The sequence below is a fragment of the Protomyctophum parallelum genome (assembly GCF_964188405.1).
Source record: "Protomyctophum parallelum genome assembly, chromosome: 10".
In the NCBI taxonomy this organism is placed as follows: Eukaryota; Metazoa; Chordata; class Actinopteri; order Myctophiformes; family Myctophidae; genus Protomyctophum; species Protomyctophum parallelum.
The window spans coordinates 22,413,344-22,428,252 of NC_139704.1; the positions used below are offsets into that span (position 1 = coordinate 22,413,344).

General features: G+C 45.5%; 1 protein-coding gene across 1 annotated transcript in view; it reads right to left on the bottom strand.

Annotated features, from left to right (window-relative positions):
- ttc7a (tetratricopeptide repeat domain 7A) overlaps positions 1 to 14,909 on the bottom strand; it is a gene marked incomplete at its 3' end in the record, with an annotated part of 92,464 nt that overhangs the window by 68,333 nt on the left and 9,222 nt on the right. Inside the window, exons 4-8 of the mRNA XM_083775338.1 lie at positions 8,305 to 8,435; positions 6,962 to 7,086; positions 6,194 to 6,272; positions 5,876 to 6,045; positions 1,697 to 1,760 (exon numbers count right to left, since the gene is read on the bottom strand). Of these exons, the coding sequence (XP_083631464.1) occupies positions 1,697 to 1,760; positions 5,876 to 6,045; positions 6,194 to 6,272; positions 6,962 to 7,086; positions 8,305 to 8,435 (569 nt within the window). The remainder of the gene's footprint in view (positions 1 to 1,696; positions 1,761 to 5,875; positions 6,046 to 6,193; positions 6,273 to 6,961; positions 7,087 to 8,304; positions 8,436 to 14,909) is intronic.

Sequence of the window (14,909 nt, forward strand, 5' to 3'; positions counted from 1 at the left end):
CATGAAGGCCATCAATTAGTCCCCGGTCATAATTATTTTAGCTTAAAGGTTTTTTTCAAGGCGAACATTGGTTCAGAACAGTGCTTCTTAAATAAATAATCACAGCTTTAAATAATAAAATATAAGTAGCTGCTGTTGTAAACATGTTTTGGGGTCCCAGTCCAGAGATGAAAATCATAATAAAATGGCCTAGGACCCTGTCACCCTAGGCTAATTCATATACATTTAATTTGGGGGTCCTTGAAATTTAAATGGGTCATTAGGGTTAAACTGAGTTAATTCACAGAAAATACAATGACAGCCTACATAACTTTTGAATAAGGGCTTGGTTTAGAAAAGCCTATATTTTGTGCTAAACTAATATATTAAATAACATGGCATTGTAGAGAGGTTAGGTTAGTGACAGATAAGATCATTTCTCCATTGTGGGGCTGCACCGCTGCAGGACTGAGTGAAAGTGCAGCTTCAAATCAGTTTTTTGTTCTTACCTGGCTGGAGACAGTGTGTGCTGTGCACAGGGGAACAATTGTTTCATTATATCCATGGTATCTTTCTGTAGCTATCCGTAATGCGACGCAAAAGTACATTTATGTTTGTTTTGGTGGGCTAGATCGATAATGGGGTAGATCATCTCTCCTCCTCCTTGTATGGACAGCCACGCTGTTTCGCATTAGACAAAAAGAAATCAGCTGGACCATGTCCGACCAGCAACCAACATTAATGCATGTGACGTAGGACCGCCACACTGTCGCAACTGTAGAAAACATTATTTTGTTTTGAGTGATAATTGCAGTTTGACCGGATAGCTAGATTAGCTACACTAGGCAGCGTGTGGGCTAAATGCCTCTCTGTTTACTCTGTCAGACAGTGCGTGTATGTGTGGCACAGAGGAGGAGGCGTGCGGGTGTGTGCGCGTGTGCGTGTGTCATGAAGACCAGCGGCAGCGGGGGTAGTTATGAAGGCAAAGTACCGCAAAAGAATCAAACCACTTGGCAACACAACTACAACACAGATTTGTTCTGCGCGGGACGTTAGGGGAACATTGGTTAACGTAATGACTGGAAAATTGCGCAGAGGAAAAACTGTAAAATGAACTTCTGTGGGCGCCGGTTGGGGCACCACGGCCACTTTGGCCGTATGGGTATATACTTTTTCGAGGGGCACACGGCCAAAGAGAGGGGCAACGACGGCCATGGCCGCCGTGAAATTCCTCCCCTGGCTACAACACAGAAATTGTGGTATCGGGATCAGATCGGGAACGTAAAAGGTGTATCGGGACATCCCTAGTTCACACATTGTTCTATTTCTCCCAAGGTATGGGAGTTTAATGTCGTTGGTCATTGTCACTGTCACAGACAGGGCAGCCCGTGTCCTATATACACATTACACACATCGGACTGCTGTCTATAACATGCAAGGACTAATGTAATCACTGAATGTTTGCTAATTTGTCTCTCCTGCGATGCTGGTGGAAATTCCCTTGATTAGGAAGGGGAGACGGGGGGCAGAGAAGGGGAGAGACAAAGACAGAAAAGAAAGAGAGATGTGCATGCGCACGCGTGTGCATCTGTGCGCGAGTATGTGCCTGTGCGCGAGTGTGTGCCTGTGCATGCACACGCGTGTGTGTGTGTGTGTGTGTGTGTGCGCGTGTGCTTGTGTGTGTGTGTGTGTGTGTGTGTGTGTGTGCGTGTCTCACCATGGATTCAGTAATGAGCAGCAGCAGTACAGCCTCCTCCACCACGTCTTGAGGACAGAAGCACCTGCCGCCCGGGACACACAGGAAACAGGAAGTAGGTGTGGCGGAAATGACGCACACAAAGACATATGCAGTATGCATGCGCACAAACACACACACACACAAACACACACACACTCACACTCGTATTCCACGGCTATAGATAGTGTCTAGTTTCGGTCTCACCTTTGGCGCTGTAACGCAACCCGGGCCGCCATTGGTGTATCACCACACAACATATCTCTCAGGTATCTCTCTCTCTCTCTCTCTCTCTCTCTCTCTCTCTCTCTCTCTCTCTCTCTCTCTCTCTCTCTCTCTCTCTCTCTCTCTCTCTCTCTCTCTCTCTCTCTCTCTCTCTCTCTCTCTCTCTCTCACTCACTCACTCACTCACACAAACACGGAACAACAACAACAAACTGCGGCTAGAGAGTCCATATTTACGAATATGGGGCCTTAATTTCTCCCCCGGCCTTGCCGGCATGGCCCTATGTCATCATCCGGGGACGGATGCAATGATAATAATAATTCCGACGGCGAATTAGTCCGTCAACGTGGTTTGTGTGCGGTGAGGGTTTAGGGACAGCGTTAGTAATGGGGCGAGTCGTCGGAATAATGCGCCGTCGTAACAACGTTGTTGCTGACCCGTTCCAACTGGGGTCCTCGATTAGGCCACGGACTCACATTTGATAGTATACCATTCTTTTCTTTTCTTTTTATCTCTGGGACCCAAATCCTCAGTAATAATTTAACCGGGGTGGTTATATTTGGTTTTCCTACATGTGTTCTATAGACATTTAGATCCTGTGTCTATAGGTTGGACACAACCTTTGACAGGAGTCCGTTTCAGGACTCCCGCAGGAAACCTGGGTTAAAATCTGGGGTTAAAACAGGAACGTTGCATGACATCATCAGAATCCTGGACTATGCATTTTGGCAGGCCATCAAGTGGACAGGAGGAGCACTTGGCCTAACTGCTCCGGCCCAAATGGACCTGGACTAATACATAAGACATCTGCCTGCAATCTGGAGCATGCAGTGCACAGCTACTGTATAGGAGCTGTCGACCACAGAATGGAGACAGTGTGCTAAGGTTTGTACTTGCGCTGAATGCCAAGAAAATGGAGGTTATCACCTCCAACATCCTCCCGGACCATGACCCACCTCTAACGTTGGGGCGGTACTGCACTGACAGAAGCGGCTAATACACATGGGTCAACTTGTCAGCATTTTAAATGTAAGGAAAGCACTCGCATTGGCGGGCTGTGTGGCCAGTGTGAAAATGGTGCATGTACTGTCTGTATATAGTGCGTTTAACCAAGGCAATTTACATAGATTGTGGATTACATTCATACACTGATGGCGGAGGACACCATGCAAGGCACATCGGGGGAGCAATTAGGGGTTCAGCGTCTTGCTTGTTATCTTTACCACCTCGTTTCAACGTGTGTGTTATGTTATGTCTGTGTTCATGGCACGCTGCGCTGCCTGTCATCAGCACAACAAGCTCAGCTGTAGACTATTTTGTCACGTTCCGTCGCGCTAATGAAGCACTAGATGGGATTATTACGTCATGTCAGCAGTCAGCAGTAGGAAGAACCCAGGTAAAGTAATCTGTCACTCTGCAAGTTTAACTTTTTTCCATCATTTTTTCCATTTTTTCAAAGTAATTTCTTAATAGTCTGCAGGCTGCAGCCCTGCAGTCTTACAGATACACAGATACAGATTGATTGAAAGTGAAACATGCAAATTGATGTAAACTAAAATACATACAGATTGAATGAATATTTTACTATCAGATCGCTTGGGTACAGTTCAAAGACGCGCTTGGTGACGCTACGCATCACATAACATCGCATCGCATCATTGCATCCCCCCCCCCCCCTCCCCAGCGAGGATAGTCAGTAGAACGAGGCTGTGCAGTCCCTGCCACAGACACCAGGACAGACACCCTGCCAGAAAACCTGTGCTGTGGGTGACAACGACAACAGCTTTTCTTGTTATGTTGCTAAGGAGCCCTTCTTGGCGCAAGATGATGCAATCTGCACTCATGGCCTGACTATTTATTTATATAGTTAGAGATGCATGAAGTGCTTTGAGCAGGAGAGGCTTATACTGTAAGTTATGTGAATCATTCACAATACATGGCTCAGGAGGTAGAGCAGGTCGTCCAATGATCCGTGGGTCGGCGGTTCGAATCCGGGCTCCTCCTGTCCACACGTCAAAGTGTACTTGGGCAAGACACTGAACCCCAACCGGTATGTGAATGTGAGGACGCTGGTGTTGACTGTTCGCCGCTTCACCTCCCAATGTATGAATGAATGGACCATTGTAAAGCGCTTTGAGTAGGCACGTAGTGCATAGAAAAGCGCTATAAAAATGCAATCCATTATTATAATTAAATCTAAAAAAAAAAACTAAAATCACGACCCCCTCACGCAGCAATATGAAATATAAATATGACGATATTTCAAAAATATCTCGTAACGTGGCACCGAGTGCACTATGAGCTTGTAGATCTGCTATTTGTTTTTAATCATTTTTATCACACGATTTTGTAACCCATTTTTCACCCCTGTGTCAATGATCTAATGTGATGCTGGGCTCTACACACCCTCCACCAACCTAGTCCCCATATATGGGGGACATGGGGAGAGCAACGGACTTGAACTCATGCTTACTCATTGCTCCTTTACACCTGACAGGGGAGTGTTACCCTGGTTGGACGTAGCGCATGGAAGGAACACGTTATTCCAACCAGTTCCTTTCCCCTCCATCAGGCACTCCGGCTGTAGCCTGGCTAATAAGCCAGAGTGATATTAGTCTGGCTTATTAGCCAGGCTACGCCGGTTGGCCAGGGGGAGGCATTTTAGAGACCAGGATTTAGAGCTTACGGCACCTGGTATTCCAAGGCAGTCTCCCATCCAAGTACTGACCAGGCCCTACCCTGCTTAGCTTCCGAGATCAGACAAGACCGGGTGTGTTCAGGGTGGTATGGCCGTAAACTGCTATTTTTCAATAGCTAAAGTATAACATAATGCTTAAAACACCAAAACGGGTCCCGTCCTGAATGGGTTAAGTATCAGTTTATTATAGGTCTAGAGGGTGTTTTTTGTTTAGAAATCCATGTCGTTACACCGCATCTCCACTATAGCTAAAGAGTGCTGGGTTGCGCCCCGAAAATAGCTGATCTACAAGCGCTTGTAGATCTGCTAATTTCGCTATTTTTGCCTGACAGTGCCCTCTTACGGGATGTCAGCCCCTGGCTGTCTCAAACACTCTGAGCTCGTGTTGCTTCCTCACCCCCTCCACCTACCCACCTGCTGCCCTCCTTCCTTATCTCCGTTCCTTCACTCTGTGGTCGAGCCCAAAAAAAAAGAAGAAGAGGCATTTACAAGATGCTATCGCAGCGGGCGCTTTACAGACCAACTGGTTTACACGCAAGCCTGGCCGCCCCAGCAATACAACAGCCCTCGTTATAATACGTTCCTCGGGGTCAATTCCACTCCTCTCTTTCTTCCCTCTAATCCCAGAGACATAGATGTAGATGTGTGAGCGTGATAGTGTGGGATAGGATTAGTCATGTGCTGCTAAGTGTTCTCGTGTACACAGCTAGGGCCCTAATAGAACTGAGCAGAGCATTGTATATATCACAGAGAAGTAGAGTGTGTTTCTTCTGTCCATACTTAGCTTTATGTGCGTTTGGGTATGTGTTGCATTTTTTTCAGTGAGCAACCTTGTTGGCTGAAGTACTCATTATCTTCCTGCATCTCATTTTATATTAATTATAAATCTCTATTTCCTACCTATTGTTTCTGTTTTGGGGATATATTAAGACTGCTCGCTAAGCACCGCCTGTCACGTTGCCATGCAGGCTGTCCTGACGACATTATGGCCGAACTGCAAATGTAGCTTTTAGCGAAGGTTCAATAAGGAAGATCTTAACCAACGCTTCCAGCACTATCATAGCTCGTCATTTCCGTTCTCACACTGTCAAAATCTGTTCACAAATCCTAGCACTTTGCAGCAGCCAATCAGGTGATTTGACTCCGCCTTTAAATATCACTGCCTCTGACACTTAACACACGGTAATTAACGGAAAACTCAGCAGACAGAGGGAAAGAAATCTAAAGAGCAACCAACCCATCCGAGGGGTAGCGTTGGGGTGGTTTGACGGTGGGGTACAGGGCGTCCTTGGGGGCGGCGGCCCCTTCCCTCTGAAGCCAGGCGGAGGGCGGAGGACCCAGCGGGGCCCAGTAGCTGTCCTCGCTCACTGAGCTCAACAACACCTCGGCCAGCTTCTTCCCTGCAGACTGCATGGTGGGCAGACACAAGATAATGCCTTGAATGGACTGCAACCCATATATTTATTTGAAACGATAGATTAGGGTGGTGTGAGTGATTACCTTTTCTGTGTGTGCGTGCGTGAGAGAGAGATAGAGAGAGATAGAGACGACTCACCTTCCTAAAATTCTGAGACCCCCGTGATTCCACCACCCTGAGGACCCGCCGCAGCTGGTGAGCGCCCTGAGCCAGGTGCCTGACACACACACACACACACACACGCGCACGCACGCACGCACGCACGCACGCGCACGCACCCACGCGATGCGACACATTTTTCAAAAGATTTGTATACATTTGGAAACTTGAAATGAGACATTCTATACATAATGAGTACTTTTACTTTTGGTGCTTTAAACATACATTTTCAAGCCAATACTTTTGTACTTTTACTCAAGTACATTTAGATTTTTCTTTTTTTTTAACATATTTCTATATTTTCTACGTTGCATTATTGAAACGTTTGAGTACATTTTTTCCACTACTGCACCTCGTAAGCTGCCCAGCCTGAAACCTCGTAGTGAAACCTCGATGGGGGAACAGTCACTATGTGTGCCACCCTGGCCTACTATGCCACTCACAATTCCAAATGCTGTGCCAGTTTCAATTTCTAGACGCTAAGCCATGGCAACACTGACACCTCCTGGCCATTGGCAGAACAGAATGTATATGGACCACAGGTTCATTATAGTCTCTCAAGACAGACTGAAGAAAAGAGGGCGCTGTTTTTCCCTAATTTTTTGACGATGGGTTCTCAGATTGCCGTTTCATTTAATGGGTAGTTCCGGATCTCTGATTAGGGTCTTGACCCGCATGTAGGGCTCCATCTTGAGCCACACGTGCGTGCGAGCGAGCGTGTGTGCGTGCGTGCGGCTGTAGACTCACCCTCTCTGTAGCATACACAGGTAAGCGCTCTGCAGGGCCGCTTGTTGGAAGTAGCCCAGGTCCATTTCCACAGGGGGGGACGAGAGGCTGGCCTTGGCTGTTTTAGCATGAGGCGTGGTCACCATCTGATGACACACACACACACACGCACACACGCACACGCACACACATTATACGTGCTATTATAGTTTATAGGTATGTTGAAATTAAAATGACACAATGATGACATATATATGCTTTACTGTCAGCGAGTGGGGAGTCTATACCAATCAAGCACAGGCTGGACGGAAATAGCCGCGCTCACAACTCGTCACGACGTGACAGACATGTTGTGAGCTTTGCAGATGTGGCTATTTTCAAACCTAAGACTATTATTATCCTATAGCAGCATGTATGTACATAAAACAGGTACTAACAACGCAGCACAATGAGTATGAACACCGGAGAAGTATAGGTGTCTAATTGAAATGGAAAATGCAGCTTGCGGTTGCGGTACATATGGGCAGCTAATATTTTTTACAAACACGCATACATGAGAGGTTTGGTGCATGATTAGCGTTCTCACAATTATTACAAAATTGTCAAATCACAATTATTTGAGATAACCACAATAATGTTGTCATAATCATCATAATCGTTTTCATGTTGAGAAATGTGCATACATAGAAAAGCAGAAATAGCAGATCAGCTATTCCCTTTACATTAAGTATAAAATGTATACAAATGTCAGTCATGTCAGTCATTTCTTGATATAGTTATATAGTTGATATAATAATGGTCAACTTAAACGTGTCATCGTGACAGCCCTATCCTACTATAAATGCGCCACGTCTCTGCATGTGTGTGTGTGCGTGCGTGCGTGCGTAAGTGTGTGTGTGTACGGTTGTAATTTACGTAACTCGAGAACTGTTTGACCCACCGACTTCATATTCGACACACACGTTCCACACCCCCACAGAGAGTGCAGTGCCAGGTATCGAGTCGGTCGGACCCACGGTTCTCCAGAACCACCACAAAAGGCTCTGGTCAGGCTCTGCCAGTGGGCCTAATGAGGCCAACTCCTTTCACCTGGGCCAGGCTCAGCCAGTGGGCCTAATGTGGCCAACTCCTTTCACCTGTGCAATTTCCAGCCTCTGCCTCAGCCGATTGAGGCTCAACCAATCAGGCTCTGACAGTGGGCCGAATTGATTCCCAAGTACACTTTTCAGTTTGCAGTCTTCACACATACATGCAGGCACATACACAGATCTCCATGTGGGACACCAAACGGGTGCTATGACTACGTATATCATTAGGTTCCCAAGTAGGCCAGTGGCCGACTAGTTCAAATAAATGACACACACCCTATCCAGTTCCTGCAGGAAGGACAGGGCAGCATCACAGGCCTGGAGGTAGCAGGACAGGCTCTCCTCCTCTCTCTCCGACAGACGCACGCGGGACACCGCAGAGACCAGCTGGTGGTCCAGGGACAGACCTGAGAGACAGAGACATTTAGGTGTCTTATAGCGGGGACACCGCAGAGACCAGCTGGTGGTCCAGGGACAGACCTGAGAGACAGAGACATTTAGGTGTCTTATAGCGGGACACCGCAGACATCAGCTGGTGGCTCAGGGACAGACCTGAGAGACAGAGACATTTAGGTGTCTTATAGCGGGGACACCGCAGAGACCAGCTGGTGGTCCAGGGACAGACCTGAGAGACAGAGACATTTAGGTGTCTTATATAGCGGGACACCGCAGACATCAGCTGGTGGCTCAGGGACAGACCTGAGAGACAGAGACATTTAGGTGTCTTATAGCGGGGACACCGCAGACATCAGCTGGTGGCTCAGGGACAGACATGAGAGACAAAGACATGGGTGTCTTACAACAGCTAGGGCTCGTCAATGCTTTTCAGGCCAAAGACCCCTTAGCTAAGAGAGAGACAAAGCAGGGATCCTCCCATTACATATACACTTTTTCACAGATATGTATAACTTCATGTTTGACAGCACTATCAGTGTATGTTGGATTCAATACTGTCAATACTTCCACCAGGGTTTCTTCCCCCACATAATTTTAAACCAAATGAATTGCTTCAGATTCCTAAAAGTTAAACTGGGACCAAAAAAGACTTCTTCTTGCCCTCAAGTGGGAACCAAAGTGGACGTGTCACTATTCAGGTTGTGTAACAGTCAACAGACCCTGAGACGAAATGCTTTTATTTTGAAAGGCTGTGCAGGCTCACAGGAAGCACGCTCACTCACCAGAGACACAATGACAGATAAAGACAGCCCTGTGTGTGAGTAGGGAGAAATGTTTGGAACAGATCAATGAAAGAAGTCTAATATCATCTGAGGAACGGGATGAAACGGACACCCAAATGGATCAAAGTGAGTGCAGAAAAATATATTATTTTTTATTATATTAATAATAAATATTATTTGGTTTAGTGGCTTTCCTGAAACTCATATGGGCGTTGATGCCATGCTTCTGGGACGTGACATACCAAAGCCTACACGGGTAGTGCAGTCTACGTGCTGTGATTGGCCAGTCGCTGTGATTGACAGCCTAAACCTAACCCCAACCTCAGTAAAACTATACCTAAACCTAACTCTAACCCATAGACTGTAAAAAATATGGACAAAGCGTTCCCCGGGTCTAACATAAACGTAAAATGAAGCCTGAAATTCCTTGCACTCTAATGCACTGTAAGTCGCCATCTTTCTTGATCCGTTCTGGTCCAGCTGGCCATTGGCTGGCCCAGACAACGAGGCGGGACTTCCCCCCTTCTTCTCCGTTGGTTTTTATTTTGACTCGAGTGGGTGGGGGATCCCGATCATAGACTGTAACGGTAGCCACGCCCCTCAGAACATACGCGACTTTATGGTAATTTTCCAAAAAGAATATATATATTAGAAATGAGACTTTAAACTAGTGACTGGAAGCAGAAAGTATTCATGACCATGTTTATTAAGGTAATACAGTCTAGGTGAAGTTGGGCCCAAATACATGGGCCTCTATGGAGCTATGGGGCTTTTTGGGTCCAGTCCAGCGCCACAACAGGCCATTATATGAACTTTCAGGAAGTCCCGATTTCAAAAGAGGCTTCACGAAATATCTGGCTGACTGCCCCCCTGCTCTAACCCTAACCTTAACCTCAGTAAACTTAACTTGCCTGGGGGCGTGGTTATAAACACAACCCGTGTAGGAATTAGTATGTAGCTTCTGGGACACCTGGTAATGGCAGTATAGCACCTAGCCCTACAAGCAGAACCCAAAGCTACTGAAGTTTCTGACATTTTTGACGACCCAGAGCATTGGGTCCTATTCCAGCTCCACCCTGCCACCGGGTACGCACACATAAATTAAAGTAAACACCTTCGGATAACTCCTTCTGCGCTCTTTGAGGACTTTTTTTCCTTTGAGGGCTTCTGAATCTGTGAACTATAAGTACCTATACATACCGCTGCGAATATCTCCTGTGGCACGGAAGCCGTTAAGTATTTTTAATGTTTTGTTTGACCGATTTGGTCGCTTTGATTCTTCTTTTCCTTCCTTGTTTATTGACACCTCATTGTACCGCCTATCTGGCTAGCTAGTGGCGCTATAGCTATGACAGAGCAGATCAGAGGCAGGAACGTAGCCGGCACAAGCCAACCGCACATCGGGAGTCGGTACAATTGGATGTCAATAAACAAGAAGAATCAAAGCGACCAAATCGGTCAAACAAAGATTAAAAATACTTAACGGCTTCCGCGCCACAGGAGATATTCGCAGCGGTATGTATAGGTACTTATAGTTCACAGATTCAGAAGCCCTCAAAGGAAAACAGGCCGTCAAACGGCGCAGATACGATGTTACCGAGCATATTTATGTCCGCGTTACAACATTCCCATACGAAAATATAGATACGCACAGGGACCCTACATAAAGTGACATCCAAATTTCAGAAAAGCTTTATGGAGGGTTCCGAGAGGGGCTATATAGCACCTAGCTGGAAGAATAATGTAATTTATGGTTATTTGTTTCTGTCGTTTTATTCTTATTGTTTATTATTGTAATTGGTATGCACCTTCTATTGGAAAAGTATTTGTTTGACAGATTATCTTGATTATGTGTTTTGTGCTTGTTTTTAGTTTTCACGTTGATTAATAAAGAACCATCATACATCATCAGTCGGCTTCAACCTCATTTACCAGCTCGGTCTGCTACAGGTAGGAAGATGACTTGACTGTTCTTTTTTCCCCTCTATACCAAAATGCCTCACAATGCCAACGTTGGGAGCTTGTAGATCTGCTAGTTTTGAGCTAAAGTTCCCCTAGGGATGCTAGGGTTCAAGTGGTTACGCTAAAATAATATCCTATCACATTACCTCCTGTAGTAACTCTGAGGCCCCCCTAGGGGGTCCCGGACCCCCTGTTCCAGACCCCTGTTTTACAGGGAAGGATTCTCGGCGGTTAGAAGAGATACATGAGACAGACTGCACGCAAACACAGGTCCAGAGCCTGGGAATCCAATCCATGACATTGCATTTATGTCATGTGTATTCAAGATACAATCCACAGCTTGTTTATGGGAATAAAATGTTATTTTAAACGATCCGTATGGTAAAACTAACACAACTGCGGTGGTTGGAGGTGGTCTACCGATTGAGACTTTCATATCCTGTGGTTGAACTCGCCTGAAACTCAAATGGAAACGATGGAAACAAAACGTGCTCTCCGTTAAAGCCCAAACAGCAAGAATTCAGGCACATGCGTGGGGGGGGACCCGTGTTTGGATCCTGTGTATAGGACATGAAAGTTACAGATTGCAGTTTTACATTGCCTGGGGATGATCTAAAGTAATTATTTAAGCAATTCTGTTTGGACAGTGGAGTGGAGTGAAACAGAAAATAAACAGACTAGATGACATTTACCAAAGCAAGGTTTTGAGCCAAATCCAGGATGATATTATTTATTAAGTGGTCAGTGCACAAACTGGATGATTCCCTACCTCAGGAAAACCACGGCCAAGTCCAGCATGCCAGAGCAAGCTGCTAAATGCAGTTACAACTCAGTCACACCAGCCCCAAAGATAGAAATAGAAGACAAAAGGCCACTCTGGTGGTGGAGAAATATCACTCCAACTTATAGCTGAGAGAGAGAGAGCTGAAGCAGGGAGCCCCTGCACTACAATTGTGTTGCAACTTTTTCATAGATTTCATAGACTTCATTGCCTATCAGTGAATTCATATTTTTTTGGTTTATTTCGGTCTTTTAACCACTTTAACCCTCAATACCCTCAGTACTTTGCTCTTTTTCCCCCTCTACACAAGACCGAAATAGCCGATCTACAATTTGTAGATCTGCTATTTCCGGCTAACGTCACCCTCAGAATAGGGATTCCAGGGTGGTTACTGTAAAAAAATTAAACAAACAAAGTTCTTATCACACAAAGATTTGGCGACTGCCCTATAGTAACTCTGAGGACCCCCTAGGGGTCCCGGACCCCCTATTGAAGACCTCTATAACATTTCACAGTTCACAACTGGGCAACAATTCCTGGAAAAGCCATGGAATTTTTTTGAATGCTAGTGTTTTCCATGCCTGGAAACAGGATAGGAATCACGTCGTATACTCAAACTCGTAACCCCCAACCTCAGTTTCTTCAGCCAGAAAGAAACATTATCAAAGGAAATCATTGCTGCTTGCTTCCAGTTTGCGAGTATAAGGACCCAAACAGCACATTTCCTGATTATATTAAGCCATCTGTGATAAGTGCACTGGACTAGGACATGACCTAGAGGAGTGAAATCAGCTATTCACCAAAGAAGGTAACGTTTGTATAACATGATGCGTACATCAATGGAAATGTACTATAAGGCTTATGACCTGCCATTGGTTTTACAGAAGTGTTTTGCCTGTACGGTAATACTTATTTTACCCTGTATGGCTGTATGCTGTACTTCTGTAACTGCTGCTTCCTCATGCCTCTTAATTTCCCCCACGGGATCATCTATCTAATAGTGGAAACACACAACTCTGAGTTTAGCATGAAGGAAAACAGCAGAAAAAATATCCAACAATCCTTACTGACTTCAGTGACTTGTAGCTAAATACAGGGGGGGGGCGCGCGTGAGAACATGACTGGCTTGCTGCAGGGTAGGTATTTAGCAGACGCTCTTAATCAAGAGCGATTTACAATAAGCAAGAACAAAAAAGCATGGCAATACATCACTTTCATAAAAGGTAGTTATCATGAAACATGCGTAAGCTAAGACGTAACAGTGGAATATCTATGTAATGAAATCAAAGTGGGTGAAATTCGTTTCACTGCTAGAGCCGTAAAAATCTTCTCTTATGGGTGTCCCTGGCTTATCTTTTCAAATGGGGGTCCGCGGACTAATACGTGTCAATTTGGGGGTCCTTGACATGAAAAAGTGCACTTGTCTCGTGCAGCATACATTTTTATTCTGCTTCATCATCGTGGCCAAAACATCACTTCCAAATGTGTCCTGTTTGTCTGTCTGTCTGTCTTATTTATGTAAATACAAGATTGGCAGTAGTAGAGAATCATTGTTATTTTTAATTTCCTGGTTACTCTACCAGTGGTGCTATATTGCGCTTCATTGCTGTTGGGACAGAAAAACATTGTATCTCTCCATATTTCAACACTTTGTTTCTATCACAAATGCCCTACTTCATCACACTACAGCAAAAGTATACACAGTATAATGCAAAGTATGTGCTTAAAAAGCTTTTAAAATAGAGAAATGGAAGCGCTGCAGGAATCAGTCCGTGGCTCTTATAAGATGGGTGCTCTTTGGTGATACACAGGGTTACAGATAGACCCTGACGAAGACCTTGTAGGTCGAAACAAGTTGGTCATTCTTTGTTTTCTTGCAAATAAATCAAAAACCCGACAGGATTAAGGTTGGCGAACATGCGTTAATATTAGGACTGCGATGCGACATGCTTGCGGTTAAGTTAGTGGAGGGTATGAGGAGGCATGTCATTTTCAGTAGGCTCCCAGCATGTCCAGTAGACCTGACTAGACCGATAAGATCGTTTAACGTGTCATCAACGCCAATCGCAGCCAGTAGGCTCCAGACTACATGCAGTAGGTCCGATCGGCTAGATAAGATCGGCGTAATATGTAACCTACTGGGAATTATCGTTGGTTTTCGGTCGAAACGGCTCAAATTAAGCAGTACCACCTTGAAGATGGTCTATATGTGGTTGTGACTAAATAACTAAATTGGATTTGTTGGAACATGGGTTTCCATTTCCTGAAAAGTAATGCTTTTGGACGGTTTCCATCAGGGACATGCACACATAGACATCAAAGGGGGCTTTTCATCCCCAACCCTTTTACCCGTCTGTAAAACAAATGCCCTCTCCAGACAACGAATGCAGCATTTACTATAGTGGAAGAAATGCAAATGCCACTCCTTTCCATGCCATACGCCATGCGACGCATTGTAGATCTGCTATTTTCGCATTTTTTGTTCAAAAGTGCCCTCTTACGAGATTTCAGCCCCTGCCTCTCTATAAGACTCTCTGCAGTCTGCACGGCCCCGGTTTCCACCCGACAGACAGTGACGTCTTGCTGATCACGACCACGCTGAGGGAATACAGACGAGCCAGCCCATCTCGGTCCAGATGGCCCGGCCTGATGTCAGTTAGCGGACTTATTGCTCCAAATAAATGGCGGGTTGCGGCAAGGAACCTCCAGGATTGCAGGAAGCACAGCGGGGAGGCTAGCTAGCGCCTCGAAGCCAGACGCCAGGCGTAATCAAATAAGCAGACAGCTGCCAACAGACGAGATATCATCATTGTCCAAATATTCATATCTGACTACATTCCCACAACAATATACTCTACTGTATACAGTACGTGGAAAACAGTGGAAGGAAACTATGTGACATCAGGGCTAGAGGCTGTCTCCAATTATTATCCAAACTTTTTTAATGTCCAATTATTATA